This window comes from Stenella coeruleoalba, assembly GCF_951394435.1.
Source record: "Stenella coeruleoalba genome assembly, chromosome: 1".
Classification (NCBI taxonomy): domain Eukaryota; kingdom Metazoa; phylum Chordata; class Mammalia; order Artiodactyla; family Delphinidae; genus Stenella; species Stenella coeruleoalba.
Window position 1 is genome coordinate 176,558,002 of NC_137169.1, and position 23,820 is coordinate 176,581,821.

The window sequence follows — 23,820 nt, forward strand, 5'->3', positions numbered from 1 at the left end:
TCTAGAGCCCGCAAGCCACAACTACTGAGCCCCTGTGCCACAATGACTGAAGCCCGTGCACCTAGAGCCGTGCTCTGCAACAAGAGAAGCCACCGCAATGAGAAGCCCGCGAACCGCAACGAAGAGTGGCCCCTGCTCGCCGCAACTAGAGAAAGCCCGCGTGCAGCAACAAAAGACCCAACGCAGCCATAAATAAATAAATAAATAAATAAAATTTATTTTTTTAAAAAAAGATTATTTATGGCAAGGGTTCTCAACTTTGGCTATTTTATTAGAATAACCTAGAAAGACTATAAAACTATCAATGCCTGGGCTCCACTCCCCATATCCTATTTTAATTGGCCTGAGAAAGGTACTAAGTATCAGTATTTGTAAAACAAACATACAAACAAAACACAAGTAAACTGAGTTAATTGTGTAGCAGATTTGAAAATCACCAATTTATGGTATACTCCAGTTTTAAGATTAAAACAAAAAACTTGCTTACTGGCACCAAAAGTCTTAAGTCTACTAAAACTTAAGGTATACAAAAAGAGGAGAATGAAGAAGAGAGAGAAAGACAATATTCAAAAAAATAATCAGGGCTTCCCTGGTGGCGCAGTGGTTGAGAGTCCGCCTGCCGATGCAGGGGACACGGGTTCGTGCCCCAGTCCGGGAAGATCCCACATGCTGCGGAGCGGCTGGGCCCGTGAGCCATGGCCGCTGAGCCTGTGCGTCCGGAGCCTGTGCTCCGCAACGAGAGAGGCCACAACAGTGAGAGGCCCACGTACCGCAAAAATAAAAAAATAAAAAAATAATCAAGGCCAATCAAACATTTTTTTCCTTTAAAAATGTTAAAAGTTGGGACTTCCCTGGTGGTGCAGTGGTTGTGAGTCCGCCTGCCAATGCAGGGGACACGGGTTCGAGCCCTGGTCTGGTAAGATCCCACATGCTGCGGAGCAGCTGGGCCTGTATGCCACAACTACTGAGCCCGCGTGCCACAACTACTGAAGCCCACGCACCTAGAGCCTGTGCTCCATGGCAGGAGAGGCCACCGCAATGAGAGGCCCGCGCACCGCAACGAGGAGTGGCCCCTGCTCGCCGCAACTAGAGAAAGCCCGTGCGCAGCAACAAACACCTAATGCAGCCAAAAATAAATAAATTTATATTTTTTTAAAAAATTGTTAAAAGTTGAAAGTCCTATCTTGGACTTTGTGATAAATCTGCTGACGTTGCATTATTTTATAGATAACTGCTAAATAAAAATCTAGAAATACAAACCCAATAGCAAGAATAAATGAATGACAGAAATGATTATCATTTAAATTTAACACCATATAAAAGAGAGTAAATTAATATAGTATCACAATGCAAATGAGACACAAAATTATAGTCCCTTTAAATAACTTTTTCTAACCTCAATACTACATAGAATGTTTCCTTAATCTACCTTCCAATACCTTCAATTCCCCAGTGTCTCTAAAGAGAAAAATTCATTTTAAGAAGACAAAAACTACATGGGATTAGTTTGTTTATCTGAGAATGGAAAGAATGAACAAGTACAGAATATTTCCCTTATGAAAGCAGTACATATATCTGCATGATCAGCCTAGAGTACTCCCTTTATAACAGTGTCCAAAGAAGTTAATGTCTCTGGACAATGAGATAAAGAAAAAGTTATTAACTATAAATATTTGTCATTTTAGCATACTTTGACAGAATTCAGTTTTTCTCCCATAACAGCTAAAAGTATATGAGAATTACTAGCAACATGATCCAGCATGGAGGGATGAATAAAGATCATAACTTTCAACATATCTCAGAATATCTTTGTTACAAACCAGTTGGTAAAACTTTAAAAAAAAATTAAGGATAAGTAGTCCAACTTTGAGAATAAAATTAAAAGAACCAATATTAAAGCAAGTAACACAGGGTGAGGAAACCAGCTTAACTTCCACGCAATTTCATTTTTCTTACATTTTTAAAATATTTTGAGGAGGTACTCTTTAAGACACATAAAATAAGAGATAATAACCTAATAAAGAACTAAACATTTGTCTTCAGTTAAATATTAGAGAATTATATTAACTATGTTAAATATATTAAATATAATCCAAAATTTAGTGACATATTATAAAAGTAATACCCAGGTGCCAATACCCTAGTAAAGATTTTGAGATGCTGAAGGAAGCATATTTTGAATTCAGAACAGTTAGAGCTGAAAGATATACACTTCTATGTCATTAAAGACAATGAGATTTTTAATTACAGGTCTGTAGTTTTAATAAACAACTTCATATTCATCTCTCCTGAAAATATGTGATGCAAAATTTTAAAAGACTATCCAGCCTCAGAAGGAACACTCCCTCAAGAAATAGTTGTCGAATTAGCTAATTATTTACTGACACAAGAACTACAACTTTAACTTACAACTCTCCAAACCTATCAAAGGTTAAACCCATAAAGAATGAGCTAGTGAGTAGAAGCTGAGGTAACAGAGGATCAATAAAGATAACTGGAAAGATAACCACTATCCTTAGGTCAGTCATTTTATGACTGCCAAACTCTGCACAGGCATACATATACATGCTTATAAACACACACACACACACACACACACACACAGAGTAAATATGGTTCATTGTTTTACTAGTCCCAGTCTAAAGACATGACATAAATAGAAAGAAAAAGCTGTGTTGCCCAGACTAATTATGAACTAAGGATTTACTGAATGATGGATGGATGGATGAATAGACAATAGAGACAAATATAAAAATACATTGTTTGGGGGAGGGAGCATGACACAGATAAGAGCTTTAACTCTAAACCAATATCTATGATTCACAATGCTAAGGTGATTTGAGGACATTATAAGAGATCCATCATAAAGTAAATGTGAGCTAAACAAAAAAAAAAGTTTCATTGAAACACGAAGTAATCATAATATATATTATAAAAAACAAAAAAGATTTATATAGTAGGGCAGGTTATATTAGTTTTATACTGTTCAGTTTAAAATATCTTTTCTTAAAAAGTTTTATGTGGCTAAATGTAGAGATTAATGCATCTTACCTTCCACAGAAGGTGCCTGGTCCTGAGCTGAGTACAGCATATCCTTAAAAGCCTATTAGAAAGAAAGAAAACATACATGGAATCATGAGTAATCTTTACAGTAAAAGCATTGTGAGCTAAACAATTACTTCTTTTTCAATATCCAGACAATGACTACATACGGTTCCCTAAATTGAGAATTTAGTGAAATACTTTAATAAGCTAAAACCCAAATACTATACTTTCTTATCAACCCAGTATTGTCCCATCTTTAAGATGAGGGCTAATGTGTATACTTTAAAAATTAAGGGGCATTTGGAAAAGAATGAAAAATCACCTGAGAGATCATAAAATCTCTTGACTAAAAAAAAAAAAATAGTGATAGAAACTGAGAACAGTCCTAGAGGAATACAATGGAACACTGCATAAGAAGATATAAAATGCTGGATACAAATTTTTTTAAATTGTGGTATCATATACCTGAACATAAAATTCACTATCTTAACCAGTTTTTTTTTTTTTTTGGCCATACGTGGGCCTCTCACTGTTGTGGCCTCTGCCATTACGGAGCACAGGCTCCGGACGCGCAGGCTCAGCGGCCATGGCTCACGGGCCCAGCCGCTCCGCGGCATGTGGGATCCTCCCGGATCGGGGCACAAACCCGTGTCCCCTGCATCGGCAGGCGGACTCTCAACCACTGCGCCACCAGGGAAGCCCTTAACCAGTTTTAAGTGCACAGTTCATAGTGTTAAGTAAAGTTACACTGTTGTGTAGACAATCTCCAGAATTCTTTTCACCTTGGATACAAATACTTTTCAGTGGAGGTCTGGAAAATCCTCTGTTAAAAGAGTTCAGGACTATAAAGATAGTAGAGCTTTTATTGTTTTTTCCAAACCAATAAGTTAACTAACAATCATATTTAGGTAATTTAGATGGTTGCAGTTTGGTCTCTTGATAAGTGGTTTTGGGACAGGAATGAAAAGTACTTCTTCATATCTACCAAAATGGTAGAATCAATTAAGTGGATAAACTCCAGAGCAGAAGAGCTAGTCATAAGCTTAGGTGACTTTACCTATCCCATAGCTTCAAATACCATCTAACCAACCACTGGTGATTCCCAAATTGGCCTCCAGCATTCCTCAGCCTCAGTACAACTGACATTTGGGGCCAGATAATTCTTTGTTGTGGGGGCAGTTCTGTGCATATTAGGATTTTTGGCACTACCCCTGGTATCTAGAGATTCACTAGATACCAGCAGCAACCAACCAAAAATGTCTCCAGACACTACCAAATGCCCCTAGAGGACAAAAATCACCTCCCCAGAACCACCGGCCTAGAGTCATTCAAGCATATAAAACCAAAAAAGAAGAAACAAACCTCCAAGGTAACCCACTCTGTATTCAAGTCTAGTAAATTACATTCTTCCCCAATGAAATTACCATTTACTTTAAATTAATGACCAACCTGTCAGTTCCATGACTAACCCTAACCAGTCTGATAATATACAAAAGCCCTAAGTGAATAAAACAAAGATCTAGAACTTCTTTTAAGAAAAAATGTATATATGCTCACTACTTTCTTTACTATTTCAGATGTCTCAGGAACCACTAACGTCCAGTTTAAAAAAAGAAGTTAGCTCAGATCTTATCAAACATCAGAAAGTCTTTATTTCAGTTCACAGACTGGAATTTTATATTAAAGTCCTATACAAGTGCAGAGTAGGGAGCTTCCCTGGTGGCGCAGTGGTTAAGAATCTGCCCGCCAATGCAGGGGACACAGGTTCAATCCCTGGTCCAGAAAGATCCCACATGCCACTGAGCAACTGGGCCCGTGTGCCACAACTACTGAGCTTGCGCTCTGAGAAGCCTGCGCACCGCAATGAAGAGTAGCCCCCGCTCTCCGGAACTAGAGAAAGCCCGTGGGCAGCAATGAAGACCGAACGCAGCCAATACATACATACATACATACATACATACATAAATTAAAAAAAAAACAAGTGCCGAGTAGTAGTTATGTTATGGTTCTTCCACAGAATATTTTAAGAGGGTAAATGAATAGATTGCTTAGAGCAGAGTAAATCTCCAGAAATAGAAAAATATAAGAAGAAAGGAACAAAAAAATCCAGCCAGAGAATACTTAAGGAAATAAAGCTATCATGGAAGCAGGTAATACCAGAGACTCAAACATCTAAATGAAGTTTTTCAACTTCTGAAGTATGATAGGCATGTTTACCAAAATCAAATGAAGTTATCAGTAACCAAATAAACCACCAATGACTAGCAGAGTAGCTTGTATGCAGTAGGAGCTCAATAAATAGTTCTTGAATTCAAAAGGGTTTCTCAGCACACTGAAAAAAGCACACTAAGTAGAATCTCTGGTACACAATTAAAATGAATTAAATTTGCAAAAGGAAAGCTTACCAAATTAAGGTTTTAAAAAGATGATTTAAATTTTATAAAGAGAAAAATTATGATAGTTTTTTTTTTTTGTTTTTGCTTTACGCGGGCCTCTCACCGCTGTGGCCTCTCCCGCCGCGGAGCACAGGGTCCTGATGCGCAGGCCCAGTGGCCATGGCTCACGGGCCCAGCCGCTCCGCGGCACGTGGGATCCTCCCAGACCGGGGCACGAACCACCATCCCCTGCATCGGCAGGCGCACTCCCAACCACTGCGCCACCAGGGAAGCCCGAGAGTATTCATTTTGGTTATAAAAATAAATCATAATTTCATTTAAGTCAAGATAACTCTCGGTAAAATCAGGGACAACTCTTTTTTTGCTTCTTACTACTTCAGTTTTCCTCTGAATAAGAGACCCTCTATGTTTTTGATAGTAATACACTCTAGAGAGCTCTATAAGAACTCTATAGGATACCATTCCCTGTCAGTGACTAGAGAATAGCCCCCAACTGGGAACCAGTGGGGGAAAATCCTACAAAGTATTGTCTATATTAATACCTATGGATTGTTCGTCTGTAATATGAGTCACCTGGGTTGGGAGCAGTACCTCCAAATGCACAAAACAACAAATTCAAAGTTTCCTCAATTCATGCTGTTTTACTTCAAGAAAATCCAATACTGTACATGAAACTCTGAATTTGTATAATAAATAAAATCAATATGTATTCATGTGCATTACAAAAGATTTCTTTGATCACTGCCAAGGGCCCAGGGTTCAATCCCTGGTCAGGGAACTAAGATCCCACAAGCCACATGGCACGGCCAAAAAAAGCAAAAAAAAGCAAAACAAACAAACAAAAAAAGATTCAAAGCAATTCTGATGCAATCAGCATCTCTACTGTAATGTCTGAGTTACAAAAATTAAGTTATTTTTGTTATGATGTTATTGAAATATATATAAACTAGGACAAAACTCTTAGTGTTTATAACAATGCATATGACAGTAAAATCTTACAAATTAAATCCAAATACAACCATAAAACCAGTATTATTCAATCAACAACATTAACATGACAGAAAACAAGATGTTTGCTGAAACAAAATCTCAATTGATAACACGAATACAATGCCAATTTACCTGTTCTGAGTTTGGAATGCCCAGATAACTGCGTCAGATGGGATCTACTGTAAGGCAGTATAGTCAGTGGCTAGAAGCTATGGAGTCAGACAACGTGTATGAAAACCAACTCTACCACTTATTAGCTGTGTAACCTTAGGAAAATTAACTTCTCTATACTTCAGTACCTTCATCTGTAAAACAGGAATAGTAATTACACATACCTCACAGGTCTACTGTATGAATTTAAAACACAAATCCTTATATTAATTATGCTTCATTATTATACATGAAGAGTACTTTGAACAGTGCCTAGAACACAGAAGATGCTCAAAGAATGTTAGCTGATAGAATGTGAACTACCACAAAACTTATGTCATGTAGTGGGCTGTAGCATCATTTGGCGGTCTACTAGACATGAATACATCATTTATGCATTAGATATGCCTCAGTTCTTAACTAACTCTTCACAAAGTAGTACAATAGTACCCGGAGCCAACATGACCAAACAAACATAAATAGAGGCACTGCAATCTCCTGGCATTACCAGCTTAAAAGATGGTCAACTAGATGATTTAGAATATGCTATTATATTTTCTGATGATAGCTGACATGAGCACACACAGTTTTTAATTCTTATAAGAAACCTATAGATTCCCAAGAAAATATAGGCAGTCCCAATCTGCGAACGCATTAAATAACAAAGACTCCTAATTTTATTACTTAAACTTTCTACAACATATCTAGTGTATAAAATAGGGTATAGTTCGAACTTAACATGTATGTTCAATAATACCGCCAGTAAAAATTTCTTACGTTGTTAATTTTTAGTAACCCACAGTAGATCATCTCTAATCTCCTTTCCAAACACATGGGTTTTACAGACCATTTCACAGAACAAGGATCAGAAGCTAGAAAGATTCCTACTTCCTATCAACTCACTATTAGCCGCACATATAACATACTATAAATATTACCATCTCCATCAATAAAATATCTAATCTATGTTGTTCTCATCTGTCTGCTTCAATATTCATTCAAAGTCAGCATATGGCAATCTAATTATTGGATTAATGAACAATAATATAAACACAGGCATTTGAAGAGGAAGGACAAGGAATATTTATTATAAACCTTTAAAGGAATCATAATCCCTGTTAACAGTGTTTAATAATTTGATAAAATTTACATCAGACTTTTTTTTATTCTGAAGGTTTTTCCAAATGGTACTATTATAATTTTGATATATACTTAAAAATATGTACACTATGCCTGATCTACATACCCCAGAGATAATGTGAATAATGTGCAAGTGAGTTATATCTGACCTGGTTTCTTTGTCTCGTCATCTAGAGATCAGTCATGTTTTCCTGATACTAAAGTGCTAAGAACAGTTCTGTAAATCAAATTATAAACCTCAAAAGAGGGCACTGAGCATTCTCATATGTCCTGTACAAAGAATGACCATCTAATTAATCTTCATTTCTATCCCCAAATAAACTAACCTAGCTCTGTTTTTGATGATAGAAATGATCTGTAAAAAGAAACTCGTATACAAATTTTTTTAATCTAGTATGTTAAAATTTTAAATTAATGTATTCTTGTACATACTTAACAATCCAAAGGCTGTAGTATATTAGAAGCATTATGCATGACTCAAAATTTTCATGGAATTTAAATGTACCCCATCAGCAAAGGCAATTCAATATACAGAAGTTGTTACAACATTAAATTATTATTGAATTTGTTAAATGTATAAAATGTATATAATTTATAATAGGAAGAACTAATTTGGAATACGTCCCGTTATATTCACATTTATAAATTTCCTCACTAACATACTCTGATATCCACTGACGTGGCTTTTACTATTTCTATGTGGATATCTCCCAAATCTGTATCCTCAGCCACACGTTTGCTAACACATACTCAAAATGTCCAAAATTCATTTTCTTCCCAAAGCCTACTCTTCTCATGTCTTTATTTCTGTTAATGTCACTGCCAGTATCCACATCACACAGATTCACAATCTCAGCTATTGTATCACTCATTCAACAAATATTTGTGTATCTGCTATGTGCCAAGACTGTTCTAGGCACCTGGGATACATCACAAGGAAAATAAAAATCCCTGTCCTAGCTGCATTAACATTCTTATATTCTCCTCCTTTCCACTCCTAAGTTTAGTGATCTGATTCGTCAATGCCACCACCACAACCTCTTTTACATTCATTCTCTCCTATCCATTCACCTGAACTATTTCAACGGACTCTTCACTGATTTACCAACCTTTAGGTTTTCATCTCTCTAACACATCTCACAAACAACTGCCATATCAATCTTTCCAAAGCACCAGTCTGACTCTCCTCTTAAAAACTTACAAGGATTTCCCAATGGCCACAAAATAAAGCCCATATTCCTCTGCTGGCCTATAAGGCACCCAGAATGATCCAATCTATGTTTCTAGGCTTATCTTCCGAACTGAAGAAAGCCAATTTCATTTTCACAACCTGACCCTCAAGTCAAAATGAATTACCTATTACTCACTTTAGAGACTTCAATATTTCTTCCATCTTTGCCTTTTGTTTACAACTATTACCTCTACCTGGAATCCCCTATCCCTACTTCCATCTTTTCAATCTAATTTCCAAATCTTAACCATCCTTCAAGGTCCAGATCAAATTTAATCTCTTTTATGTTTTGTCCTGATTCCTCCAGCTGGAAGTCTTTACTCATTCCTCTGAAATCCTGTAGTACTCTATTTGAAACCATTTATAGCACTTAATATTTCCACCTTATGTTTTAATTATTTATGTGTGTCACTTGTTCACCATTTGATTGTAAAGTCAGGGTTTTAGCCACCTTGCTTGTACTTGTATAAGAAAGGCTCATCATAAACATTTCTAGATTACTTAATATCATCATTAAAGAAGTTACTAAGTTTTAGTCATTAAATGAACATTACTGCATGTCTACTCTGTGCACTATGCCAGGCTCTAAAGAAATAATGGTGGATCAAGCAAGGAAAAGACAGTCATATAAATAGATACATTTTAATATAATATGTTAAATACTTTAAAAATGATCAAAGCATATTGAAGGCCTAACTAACATAGTAGCAATTTAAAAAAAGAAGGTGATATATGGGAAAGAGGGGGATACCAAGAAGCAAAATAGGAAGATTAGACAAACAACTAAACATGAACTAAGGGAATTAAAGATCTCTAAGATTTTGAGCATAGGTAAACCTAGAGAAAGAGGCTTAGTGATACTATTAACTGAGCTGCAAAAACACCAAAGAAAAAACTTGGGCAAAGAAAAGACAGGAGTTTGGGTTAACAAACCACTTCAGGTATCCACAGGACAACTGAGATGGTCAGCAGACAGATGAAAACAGAGATCTACAGTTTGGAAAATAGGTCAGAGCTAGTGGTTAAGAGTTGGAAATTATGTGTATAAGGTGATTTGAAACTGCCTATGCCCTAAGTAAATGAAATTTTTCAGAAAGTAAGTGGACCAAGGACAGAATCTTTTGGAATACAAAGCAACAGAGAAGACAATAAGGAAAACACCAGATGTATAGAGTGCCACAGGAATTAAAGGGGCATTTCAAGAAGGAAGATATATTAAAAATTATCAAAAGCTGCTTAGAGGAGACATATCTGCACCTCCATGTTTTCTGCAGCATTATTCACAATAGCCAAGACATGGAAACAACCTAAGTGTCTGTCAACAGATGAACGGGTAAAGAAGATGTGAGATACACACACACACACACACACACACACAAACACACGATGGAATATTATTCAGCCGTGAGAAAGAAGGAAATCCAGCCATTTGCAATAACTTGCATAAACCTTGAGGGCATTATGCTAAGTGAAGTCAGAGAAAGACAAATACTATATGATATCACTGAAACGTGGAATTGAAAAATGCTGAACTCAAAGAAACAAAGAGTAGAATGATGGTTACCCAGGGCTGGGGGGTGGGGGAAATGGGAAGATACTGGTAAAAGGGTACAAACTTCCAGTTATAAGATTAACAAGTTCTGAGCATCTAATGTACAGCATGGTGATTATAGCTAATAATACTGTATTATATACTTGAAAATTGCAACAATGGATCTTAAATGTTTTCACCAAAAATATGAAATGGTAATTACGTGATGTAATGGAGGAGTTAGCTAGTGCTATAGTGGTAATCATCTGCAATCTATAAATGTATCATATCAACACACTGCACACCTTAAATTTACACCATGTGTCAATTATATCTCAGTAAAACTGGAAGAAAAATTTTAAAGAAAACTGAGAACATATGAGTTAAATAAAACAGCTATCAAGGAAGGGTTCAGTATACTAACAATTATTCTGTTTCTTCAGCTGGAAGGTGAATACAGATGCCTATTTACCTACCTATCCATCTGTCTGTCTGTCTGTCTGTCTATCTAATTGGAATGCTGCAACTGAATTATAAAGAAACAAAAATAGGTAACATTAAAATGCCTAACATTAGAGCCTATAACTTAAACTATTCATATGTAAGATTAATAAAATATATCCTTAAGTTAAAGGAAAGAAAAATTAAAAGCTGCTTAGAGATCAAGAAGAGACTAAGAAGAGATATAATTAGGTCTGAGGATCAGGAGCTCATTGGTGACCTTCAAAAAATGGTTTCAGTAGAGTAATGGGGCAGAAACTAGATTAGATTGCTTTGAGTACACGAGAGCTGAGGATATGATGACCACAAATACTGATCGATAATAAAAGTAATTATAGTTACCTTTACTGAATGCCTACTATCAGATATCGTTTTGAGTATTTTAAACACACTACTTTAACAGAGGCCCACAACTCTTTAATGTAAATATGATTTTCATTTTACCACTGAAGATCTGAAATTCAGAAAGGTTATTAAAGTATCATCTTGCCCAAGTATTGCTCATTCTGTAATCCACGCTTCTTTGAGAAAAAGACACATAGCCCACTATTTGGAGTGAAATCTTATTTCCTAAGATTTACCTCTAATTTTGGCCTCTCAATTTTCTGATACTCTTCCTTTCATTTCCAAAACTTTTCTAAACCATTAGATTTTTATATCAGGTGTGGTAACTAGCCTCTGAAATAACCCCCAATGATTCTTAACTCCTGGTAGTAATGCTCTTGTGCAATCCCCTCCCATACTAAATAGGACTGACCTCTATAACCAATAGAATATTGCATAAATGACCGAGTACTACTTCCAAGGCTAGGTCATAAAAGGCACTGTGGTTTTCATCTTATTCTCTTTTGGATTCCCCACTCTGGGGAAAGCCAGCCATGAAAAAACTGAAGCAGCCCTATGGAGAGGTCCAAGTGGTAAGGAACTGAGGCCTCCTGAAAAAAGCCAGCACAAATTTGTCAACCATTCGAGTGTGCCATTCTAGAATTGGATCCAGCCCCAGGCAAGCCTTGAGATGACTGCAGCCTTGACTGGCATCTTGACGACAACCTCACAAAATATCCTTAGCCAGAATCACCCAGTTAAGCTGTTTCCAAACTCTTTACACACAGCAAGAGTGTAAGACAATTAATGTTTCTTATTGGTTCAGCAGTTTTAGGTAGTTTGTTATAGAGCAACAGATAATTAATACATGAGGCTAGATTTGAAAAACATTTTTATATCACAGAATGTAATGTTATTAGATCATAACCAACATCTCTGGCTTGTCTTGATCAAAGTACCTAAAATTTTTATTCCTATAAAGATACAAAAACTATGGAAATGAAAACTATGACAATTTCAATTAAGTGATTTATTTAGCAATAACAAGCAAAACTGCATTCCCATAAGCCACAGCCACCAATACTGTAATTTAACTTATACCCTTGAATGCCCTTGAGAAGTCACATAGCTGCACTTCTGAGCTGGGACGGAATAAATCTGATAGATTAAATCAGCATCCTCCTTGTCTAAGGATCCTATTCTGACAATAAAATAAAGCTGATAACAAATGCTCTTTTATAACTAATTAAATCTGTATGGCACATTCTTACATTTACTATGGTAACAACTGTAAATTCTCTGAGGGCAGAGAGCAGTCTCACTTCAATTCTTATGGGCCACAGCATCTAGCACAGTACAGGTTCAAAGTACATTTGTCAATTGCACAGACTTTGCAACACAAAGCCTAAATATCCAGGTCTTCCCTGGTGGCGCAGTGGTTGAGAGTCCGCCTGCCGAGGCAGGGGACACGGGTTCGTGCCCCGGTCCGGGAATATCCCACATGCCGCAGAGCGGCTAGGCCCGTGCACCATGGCCCCTGAGCCTGCGCGTCCGGAGCCTGTGCTCCGCAACGGGAGAGGCCACAACGGTGAGAGGCCCGCGTAACGCAAAAAAAAAAAAAAAAAAAAGCTTTATTTCAAAGCCTAAATATCCAAAATGAGCACATCAGTTAATTTTTTAAGTAACCATGTTATTTTTATTGAATTATTTTATAGCATTTCCAGTTTCATGAAATATCAAAATGCAAAGTCATTTCTTATTTTTCCTAATTTTCATTATCTTTTATTTCTACATAAGATTCAAACCTCTTTCATTTACTAGCCACAAGAAAAGTTCTTAGTGTGTTTGGCTTCCAGTCCTCTTTAATATATAAGGTTTATACAGGTTGGTAAAACATGTCGAATTTTGACCAAATATAATAGTATGGCAACATAAAATTCTCACTCTGTTCTTAGTTTGCCTTTTATCTGAAAGAAAACAAAAAAAGGAACCCAAAGGTTCTGCAATACACCTGTACACTTATAAAAATGGTTTCTAATCCATCAGTCTCAGACCACTTCATAGCTCCAATTTCAATACTGTAAAACCTTATAAACTAGGTATTCTCTGTAGGCTAAATAATGTTTCCCACAAATACATTACTACTTGTCAAAATACATGAAGGTATTTGTACTTAATAAAATACTACCATATTTCATCGAGTCTAAGATACCATCAATTGTTAAGACACACCATTAATTTATGTATCACTGCACCATTATTTTACGTACCATTAAGAAAGAAAAACATTACCAATTAACTATGTGACATCTGTAAAATGAATCTCAATTTCAAAGGCGTAGGAATGTGGAACAAGGAATGTGCATCTTAGAATCTACAAAATGCAGTAATTCATTTGGTCAAAATGTGGTTTCTCAAGCAATGGATTCTAAAAGTCCAGCTACCATCATTTGGTTTCCAAGAAATTTCATGATGTTGAAGGAGTCTTGTTATACTAAAAGATTGAGTACCAACACCCTAAAATAAACGTCTGCTGAATAAATGAATAAAAGTTACTCCTATGGCTTATTTTTAATGAAGACAGAAATTAACAGCTATACTTTATTGAAAAGCATCTTCTATAGGTCAGGCCCTTGCTGGCACTTTCATATATTATTATAGCTAATTCTCATAATAATCTTGAAAGGTAAATATTATCCCCATTTTGCATGCAAGAAAATTGAGGTTCAGAGAAATAAAATAACTGTTTAAAAGTCCACAGCCAATAAATGAGGGAAATGCAATTAAAGCAAAAAATTTAGATAAAATTAAAGCTACTTTCTCTACTGCCTTCAAGATGAATGGATCCCATATATCCTGCAAAGAATCTTACTTTATCCTACTCATTCCTAAAGGTTCTATCCTATTTTCCTCACTCTGTTAACAGACAAATTTCTCAAATGAAAAGTACACATATGTTGTCTCAATGACTTTAACCTCTTAAAACCTGGAATAAAGTTAGCAGAAGACAATTTACGTTCAGAATTCACTAATGAGCAAGGTTTATCAAATCCAAAGGCCTATCCTTAATCCTCATTCTCATGAACCTGTCTACAAAGTATGTTACTGCTGATAGTCCATTTACCCTTAAGACCCTTAACTCCTATGACGTTTTTTCCAAGATTTCCTCTATGTCTCTATTTTTCTGCATTACATACTTTCCCTTAGTGAATTAATTCTTTAATTACTATCTCAATTGTAATAAATCTTATCTTTGATACAATTTTTCAAATTCCAGCTAGTACTTATCTCTACATATAGACATTTTGTGTATGAAATCAGCATACTTAAGATCTAATTTCATGAATTTACCACCCCCATAAGTAGCTCTCCTCTACCAGTTTCCCTAGGTTTAAACCATTATATCTATATTAAATTCTTCCCTCCTTCAACCCCTATATCTGGCAACTCATCCAACTTCTGTTATTTAAAGTATAAATATCAAAGCACCTACATAAATCACTGTGCTAAGCAATAAAAAGAGATACGTTAAAACATGTTTAATAGGGACTTCCCTGGTGGTCCAGTGCTTAAGACTCCATATTCCCAATGCAGGGGGCACAGGTTTGATCCCTGGTCAGGGAACTAAGATACCACATGCCGCACGGCGCAGCCAATAAAAAAAAAAAAGTTTAATGGTATTACTTTACCTTTACCAATAATATCTTTATTTAATTTCAAATACTAATGAGAAAAAAAGAGATCTACCTACTAAAATATTGTGTATGCTTGCAATTACACAACTTGGAAGGGAGGTGTTGCTTTTTTTTTTTGAATTTTTGAATTTTATTTTATTTATTTTTTTATACAGCAGGTTCTTATTAGTTATCCATTTTATACATATTAGTGTATATAGGTCAATTCCAAGAAGGCAGATGTTACTTTAATAGGATACTATGTGTTTAACAGGGCAGGTTCACAAAATATGCATTAAATTATTATTATTAATTATTGATATCATTGCTAAAATTTTTTAAACATAAAGTTGTTTAAACAATGTTTTAGGGCTTCCCTGGTGACACAGTGGTTAAGAATCCACCTGCCAATGCAGGGGACACGGGTTCGAGCCCTGGTCTGGGAAGATCCCACATACCGCGGAGCAACTAAGCCCGTGTGCCACAACTACTGAGCCTGCACTCTAGAGCCCGCGAGCCACAACTACTGAAGCCCGCGCTCCACAAGAGAAGCCACTGCAATGAGAAGACCCCGCACCACAATGAAGAGTAGCCCCCGCTCGCCACAACTAGAGAGAGCCCACGCACAGCAACAAAGACCCAGTGCAGCCAAAAATAAATAAATAAAACAAATTTATTTAAAATAAACACAAACAAAAAAATGGTTTAATAAGTTTTCCTTACATAAAACCTATCATATTAAATAACACTGTCTCTAAAATGGAAGTAAGAAAGGTCAAGGAGGAATTTCAAAATTCTGCATTTGATAGTCATTTCTTTCCCTAAAACATTTTCTTCTCTAATACATTATGCTTACAAATCAATTCAGAAATTCTAATAAGGCTGTACAACAAAAGTGCAAAAGAAAAAGGAAAAAGTTACCAATTTTCTTCCCAGTTTTTCATCTCTACCGAAACCAAAGAAACTTTCAAAAATGTATACATTAACCTTTTTTTTCTTTCATAAATAACCATTAACAAGTAGTAACATAAACTTTCTGTTCTATGAAATCCTGACCATGTAACACCATGTTAAGAATCCAGGTTCTGGGGCTTCCGTGGTGGCGCAGTGGTTAAGAATCTGCCTGCTAATGCAGGGGACAAAGGCTCGAGCCCTTGTCTGGAAGATCCCACATGCTGCGGAGCAGCTAAGCCCGTGCACCACAACGACTGAGCCTGCGCTCTAGAACCCACGAGCCACAACTACGGAAGCCCACACACCTAGAGCTCGTGCTCCACAACAAGAGAAGCCACCGCAATGAGAACCCCAAGCACCTCAACAAAGAGTAGCCCCTGCTCACTGAAACTAGAGAAAGCCCGCACTCAGCAATGAAGACCCAACACAGCCAAAAATAAATAAGTAAATAAACTTACAAAAAAGAATCCAGGTTCTGAAATAAGACAAACCTGTGTCTGAATTCTGGTTTTAACCATTCACTACCTATGTGACCTTGGGCAGTCTACTCAATCCAAGGCTCAGCGACTTCTTAAAACAGGGATAACAAAACCTACCTTAGAGGGTAAGGATTAAATGTAAAATGCCTGGCACAATGGAAACACTCAATAAATATTGGCTGTTATTATCATCATCATTGTTTTATTATTTTTTTAAAAAAAGGAAGGGGACACTCATGAATACTTAACGAATTGGTTTAATACATATTCTAATCTCCTCTAGTCAGATGTGCCCTGACTTTGGCTTGGCAGCGTAAGAGATGGGGAGATGGGGAGCAGGGAGGAGGGGAGGTGCTCTTCATGTACATGTAACCTGTGTTAACATTCAAACAGATATGCTACAGAGAAATGCCCAAATGATTTTTCAACTTTCCTGAGTCTTGCTCTCATCTCTACCTAACTCCTCAAGCCTTACCATAATTCCTCAGTCCTGTCTCCTCACCTACAATAGGTTTCTACCTAGATGGGGCAATGGTTAATTTTCTGTAGTTGAGTAAACAACATTTTTAAGGTTTGAGTCTCTTAACTTACTTAGTCTTTTAATTGACACACACACGAACTATTTGAGGTCGTTAATGTGAACTAATGGATTAGGTTCAGATAAATGTTATTAACAGAGTATTTAAGTAATCATTAACAAGAACATTTAAATTTATATGGGTTCTTACAAAGAAAATTTATTCTTAAAATTAAAAGTAAAGAAATGTTTATATGGCAGTGATAAGCCTCAGCAAGGTATAGCAGTGAGCAGGAGGTCAATACTTTTATTCCAGGCTCTCCTATCAGCTAGTTGTGAGACTGACCACATATCTTGGCCCTTCTGTCCTCGATTTATTCATCTGTGAAACAGAGGGCTTGAGAAGGTCTTTTTCAACTCTAAAACTAATTCTAGTATTAAAAATTAAATTTCCATTACAGAAGTGAAAAGAACTAAAACTAGACAGTCTCTGAAAACTCAAAGGATTCACTTAAGCTATTCAACCATACTTAGGAATGCACATGTGAATTTCACCCCAATTTTTAAAAAAGAAAAGAATATGAAGGCACAGTCTATAACTGAAATGAATGCAAGTTACAAGTAACCAAGGAGAACTAATTTATTTCAAAACCATATAATTGTTCCCACCTGAATTTCTTACTGTATATAAAAAAGGACAATTTATTAATAAAAATATCACAGATAACACGAGTAATACCTAAAATCAACAAAGCCATTTTCCAAGAAAATATGAACTGGACAAGCCCAGAGGGACAAAATTTGAGGCTCAGTTTCCCTCACACAGGTACTGTTAACCTAGCATTAACTAAATAATTTTAATAGCAAATATAGGCATAGGCATTGTCTAAGCACTTTTCATATTTTAATTCATATAATCCTCACAAAAGTCCTGTAACTAGAGTGAAGTAAGTCAGAAAGAGAAAAACAAATACCATATGCTAACACATATATATGGAATAAAAAAAAAATGGTTCTGAAGAACGTAGGGGCAGGACAGGAATAAAGACGCAGACTTAGAGAATGGACTTGAGGACATGGGGAGGGGGAAGGGTAAGCTGGGACAAAGTGAGAGAGTGGCATGGACATATATACTCTACCAAATGTAAAACAGATAGCTAGTGGGAAGCAGCCACATAGCCCAGGGAGATCAGCTCCGTGCTTTGTGACCACCTAGAGGGGTGGGATAGAGAGGGTGGGAGGGAGGCTCAAGAGGGAGGGGATATGGGGATATATGTATACGTATAGCTGATTCACTTTGTTATACAGCAGAAACTAACACAACATTGTAAAGCAATTATACTCCAATAAAGATGTTTTTAAAAAGTCCTGTAACTACTATTACTGTCCCGATTATACAAATAAGGAAACTGCAGCACAGAGAGGTAGAATGACTTGCCTGAGGTCACTCAACTAGTAAACTGTCCAGATGGAATATGAACCTAGGCAGTCTGGCTTCAGAGTTTCTTCTCTGTACGCGTTATTGACATATAAGCATATGATGCAAAATAGTTAAACAATAAAATGAATCAGGGTGATTGTGTTCACTCAGCCACTAACCAAGCCATGTGTCCCTGAATCACAACCTCTCTGGACCTCATTTCCCACTCAAGTAAAAAAGGGAATTGGACTTAATTAGTATCTGAAATTCCTTACAGGCCTAACGTTCCATGATCTATGGAAGAATCTAAAAGCCAAAAGCCATGACTGTGGCATAGCAACAGCTATATCCGCTGTTCTTTATCTTCCTCTTCTTACACTTATCATTATATCTCATTATTTTTTTCTTATGGCTCATCTTTATAAAGTCCTCTATTTAACAGCTGCCTACCTCATAATAGTTACACTGATAATCTTGAGGAAAAAATAAATTAACACAGGTGAACTCTGACCTCCAGACCATACTCTACTACCTCCAAACCATGCAGACTGAGACCTGGGACTAAAAATAGACCAGCCATTACTTCAGCAGGTGCTGGAGAACAGGTAAGACTACGCCTAAATGTACTTACGTATAAATGGATGGATTTATTTATTTTTCATAAAGCAGTATGATGTAGGAATTAAAAGCAGGGGCTCTTTCAGTCTCATCTCTGCTAACCACAATTAGCAGTTTCAACATAATCAGTTACTTAATGGCTCTAAGACTCAGGTTCCCCATCTACAAACATAACTAACATAACAACCTACCTAAACAGCTTACTATAAAGAGAAAACGTTTTTAAAGTAATGTCACAGTGACTGACAAAATAAGCACTCAAAAAATAACAGCTGATGGGGATTCCCTGGTGGCGCAGTGGTTGGGAGTCCGCCTGCCGATGCAGGGGACACGGGTTCGTGCCCCGGTCTGGGAGGATCCCACGTGCCGTGCGGCGGCTGGGTCCGTGAGCCTTGGCCGCTGGGCCTGCGCGTCCAGAGCCTGTGCTCCGCAACGGGAGAGGCCGAAGCGGTGAGAGGCCCGCATACCACAAAAATAAAAATAAAATAAAATAAATAACAGCTGTTGTTCCTGCTACTGCTACTGTTACTGGCACTGTTACTGCCACCACTGTTATTTACAATTCGCATATAAAAAAGCAAGAGTTCCAAAGTGTGACAAATTTGATTTCAAATTCTGGCTCTACTACTTACTAGATGTGTGGCATGAACAAATTGACTAGTCTCTCTAAGCCTGGGTTTCCTCATCAGTAAAATGGAGATAATAAATCATCTATCTCACAAAACTGTTGTGAAGATTAAATGAAGTAACATACTGATGACACCTGGTTCCTAACTGGTCAATAAATGTTAATTCCTTTCTCCTTAATGACAAAAGGACCACATTTCCACTAGTTCAATTCAAAGAAGAGAGAATGAAAGTGGGAATCTCAGGAAAGACAACTTTCTTTTCTCTATCATCCTGTGCAGGTGGGATACACCAGAGAATCCTCACTTACGGGATTTCCTTTATCCTCTTATGTGCTTCCTAAGACTAGAGAGCTTTTTCTCAGGCCATCTCCAAACATTCTGAAAGGAGTCCTGTGCTCTAAGGCAGCAACTCTCAGAAACCCTTTCAGGGGAGCCAAAAGGTCAAAACTATTTTCATAATAATACTACAACTTCATGTGCTTTTTTCACTCTCATTCTTTCATGAGTACACAGTGGAGTTTTCCAGAGGCTAAATGAAACGTGATGTCATGTCTCTGATGGCTAGTAGAGGTGTGCTTGTATACTCTTGTGTTTCAGACATTTCTTAGTTTTAATTTCTAATGTAGCATATTATCAATAGACATTGAAATCCTCAATAATTTTTAAGTTTCAAATGGTCCCAAGACCAAAGAGTTAAAGGACTTCTCTTAGGTATAGAAAAAGCACACAAAGCACTTGGATTACTGTGAATTACAACTTTACCAATTTAGCTTAAATAAGTAATTCACACAATAATCTAAAAGCTTCTCATTTTCCTGTATGATTACATTTCACCCTTCAATCTTCAAAAAAATCACTTGTTCACTAATTATTTATGACTATTCAGTGACAGAACTGGGTCTAAGGACTTACATCTCCTTATTCATGGTCTACAGTCTTTCCAAATACTGCAGGTCATCTTCAATAAGCAATGACTATGTTTTCTTAATCAACATACTGTCCCTCCTGTTACAGACAATATGAAAATTGTAAGTTATGCTTACAGCAGGTTAATTAAACTTTCCTCTGACCTATAATAAACAACTTTTTAAGGATTTTCTGATCAGTCCCCATAGATACCACACCTGCCTAGTGATGGGAAGAAACAGGTAACCAAATTTCTTCCTATAAAGAAATTAAATTTAAAGGCATATAACATAAAACGTTTGAAAAGCCAGGGAGAATTCATCCATATTATGAATCCATATTATTTACACAAGTGATCCAAATTTCACCATGTTCCAAGTCCACAATCTACAATTTTCCCTTTCTACACCATTTTTAATTTTGAAAGCACTATGCTGACTAAAATATAAAACCAAACACACACATACACACACACACACAGGAATACTGTTTATTGGGACTTCCCTGGTGGCGCAGTGGATAAGAATCTGCCTGCCAATGCAAGGGACACGGGTTTGATCCCTGGTCCAGGAAGATCCCACATGCCACGGAACAAGTAAGCCCGTGCACCACAACTACTGAGTCTGCACTCTAGAGCCCGCAAGCCACAACTACTGAGTCCATGTGCCACAACTACTGAAGCCCACACACCTAGAGCCCACACTCCACAACAAGAGAAGCCACCACAATGAGAAGCCCGCACAATGAAGAGTAGCCCCCGCTCACCGCAACTAGAGAAATCGCACGCAGCAACGAAGACCCAATGCAGCCAAAAATAAATAAATTTATAAAAAATAAAATACTCCTTTTTGTTTTTTTCTATTTTTAAGACAACAAAAGAGCTAGAATTTAATGACAAATCTATCAGCCTATAGGACATAATAGAGCCCCTATAAATATTTGTTGAATGAATGAATAATTTTTTTAGGCATTTGTTCACGAACATTGTCTACTTGGCTTCTTTTAAAGATTTTTTTTTTTAAATGTGGACCGTTTTTTTTAAAGTCTTTATCGAATTTGTTACAATACTGCTTCTGTTTTATGTTTTTGTTTTTTGGCCACGAGGCATGTGGGACCTTAGCTCCCTGACCAGGGAGCTAAGCTCCCTGACCTTAGCTCCCTGACCACCCCCTGCACTGGAAGGTGAAGTCTCAACCACTGGACCGCAAGGGAAGGCCCTACTTGGCTTCTTTTAGCATTTACTAGGTAAGGGGAAGAACTGAAAAGGAAACTACAACTGGGCAAGAATCCTAGTGAATTCTGACAATCTCTCAATCCCAAAGGCCAATTAAATACCAAGCAACCCACAAACCACCTGCAGTTAAGCTATACAACTTGAGAAAAATCTTCCAAACTATTTTTATGTCATATCACTATTAAAAAAAAAAGAGGGGCTTCCCTGGTGGCGCAGTGGTTGAGAGTCCGCCTGCCGATGCAGGGGACACGGGTTTGTGCCCTGGTCCGGGAGGATCCCGCATGCCGCGGAGCAGCTGGGCCCGTGAGCCAAGGCCGCTGGGCCTGCGCATCTGGAGCCTGTGCTCCGCAACAGGAGAGGCCATAGCAGTGAGAGGCCCGCATACCGCAAAAAAAAAAAAAAAAAAAAAGTTTACTATGCGCCTCCAATATATGTACCTTTGTTTATAAATTATCTCCTTCTACAACTGTGTACATTATAAAACTCAGAACTTTTTTAAGTGGAAGTTTTAAAAGATGAGACAATAATAAAATAAATAATTTAAACTTTCATTTGTGAATAATGTGAAAATATTTTTAATTTCTTTTAAGAAATTATCAATAACAATACTTTTAAAGAACAACCTAACAGAAAAAGTTCATTACTTTTTAAAATCTTAGTTTTTAGTATCTCAAAGGCCTAGTTCAAACTTCAGGATTCATTTAATTTTGAAACTTGATTATAATGGCTATAAGCTGGAAAACAGACCTCACAAAGGCAGAAAACTCTAACACATAACATACATTTAGGGTGTTCACTGTGGATGACAAAGGATGTAAAATCTTATTTCAAAGAATTATCTTAATTATTTTGAAACTTTTTGGCAAACGTCTTGTCAGGTCTATTAAAGTACCACTGTTTTTTCTGTAATTTGGTTGACAAAAAGCTAGTACTAGAAGTAGAATTGTCAGCTCTGCCATTTTCTTGTTGTTCACATGTGCTTGCATTATGCTGTTATGGCTGGTACTGCTGTTGAGGCTTCTTTACAAGAGTCTTTTTAAGTCACATCCATTTTATAAGAGTTAGTTTAGTCAAAACTAAATAATATCCATAAATTCATCTTAACTATGCACCCATAAACTGGATTAATTGCTATTTGCTGAAAGTGAACAAACAAGTGAGAAAACTATTAGCAATTCTTGTCTCTCTTTCCCTCAGACTACCTCCTAAACAAGGTCATTGCATCAATCCACTTATTCAATATAAGTAAAATTTCATTTCTTCTTGTCATATGCATAAAAATGAATATAATTAAGCCTTCTAAAACTACCTTCTCTTACTCCATGGGAGTGTTGGGTACTCTCCTTCGGGGGCTATGATGCAAATATACTTGCAACATCTAGCCAGCACAACTCAATCAGTCTCAAATGCTTTTCAGATTAGAATTGGATTTGAAGTCAGGACTGATTTTCCATGGTCACCTTGGGTCAAATAAGAGTCTTATGTTCTTATGATCTGGGCCTTCACTCAAAAACTGATCCAAAACCAACCTTCAGGGATGGATGGACAAGTGTAATCTTTCCAGGACACTTAACCTAACGTACTTTATTATACAAAGATAATAAAGAACAGTAATAACTTCCTGTTTTATACAACATTCATTCACTCACTTAAGAAACATTTGTATATGCCAGGCATCTTACTGCCATACTCATTTACAAATGTTATTTTAAATATGCTATATTGTACTTTCATTTGCCGAAGTGCCTAAAAGAAGAAGTGTGGTTTGTGCCCCATCGGGTGGCCAAACTGGAAATTTCAAACAAGTTCCAGCAAGGCAAGTTAACCGTAACTAATCAACATAATACCTTTGGGAAATTGAAGCCTGCAACACAAGTGTTCTCATGGGAGAGTTCTATAAATGAAAATCACAATAATGTTATGGCAGTGTTTCCTTACACTTGAAAATAAGGGATATGCAGTTTATGGAAAATCCCTTCCCAAATCTTGCAACAAAAAATTAAACTATGACCATCACTTTTTACTTAAGTTAAATAAAAGCTTCACTGGGTCAGCTTTCCAGTCACAGATTAAAATATCAT

The 23,820-nt window shown here is 36.8% G+C and overlaps 1 protein-coding gene across 1 annotated transcript in view; it reads right to left on the minus strand.

Annotated features, from left to right (window-relative positions):
• Positions 1-23,820, minus strand: part of XPR1 (xenotropic and polytropic retrovirus receptor 1) — a 199,441-nt gene that overhangs the window by 170,514 nt on the left and 5,107 nt on the right. Inside the window, exon 2 of the mRNA XM_079918229.1 lies at positions 3,052-3,103. Coding sequence (XP_079774355.1) covers positions 3,052-3,103 — 52 coding nt within the window. The remainder of the gene's footprint in view (positions 1-3,051; positions 3,104-23,820) is intronic.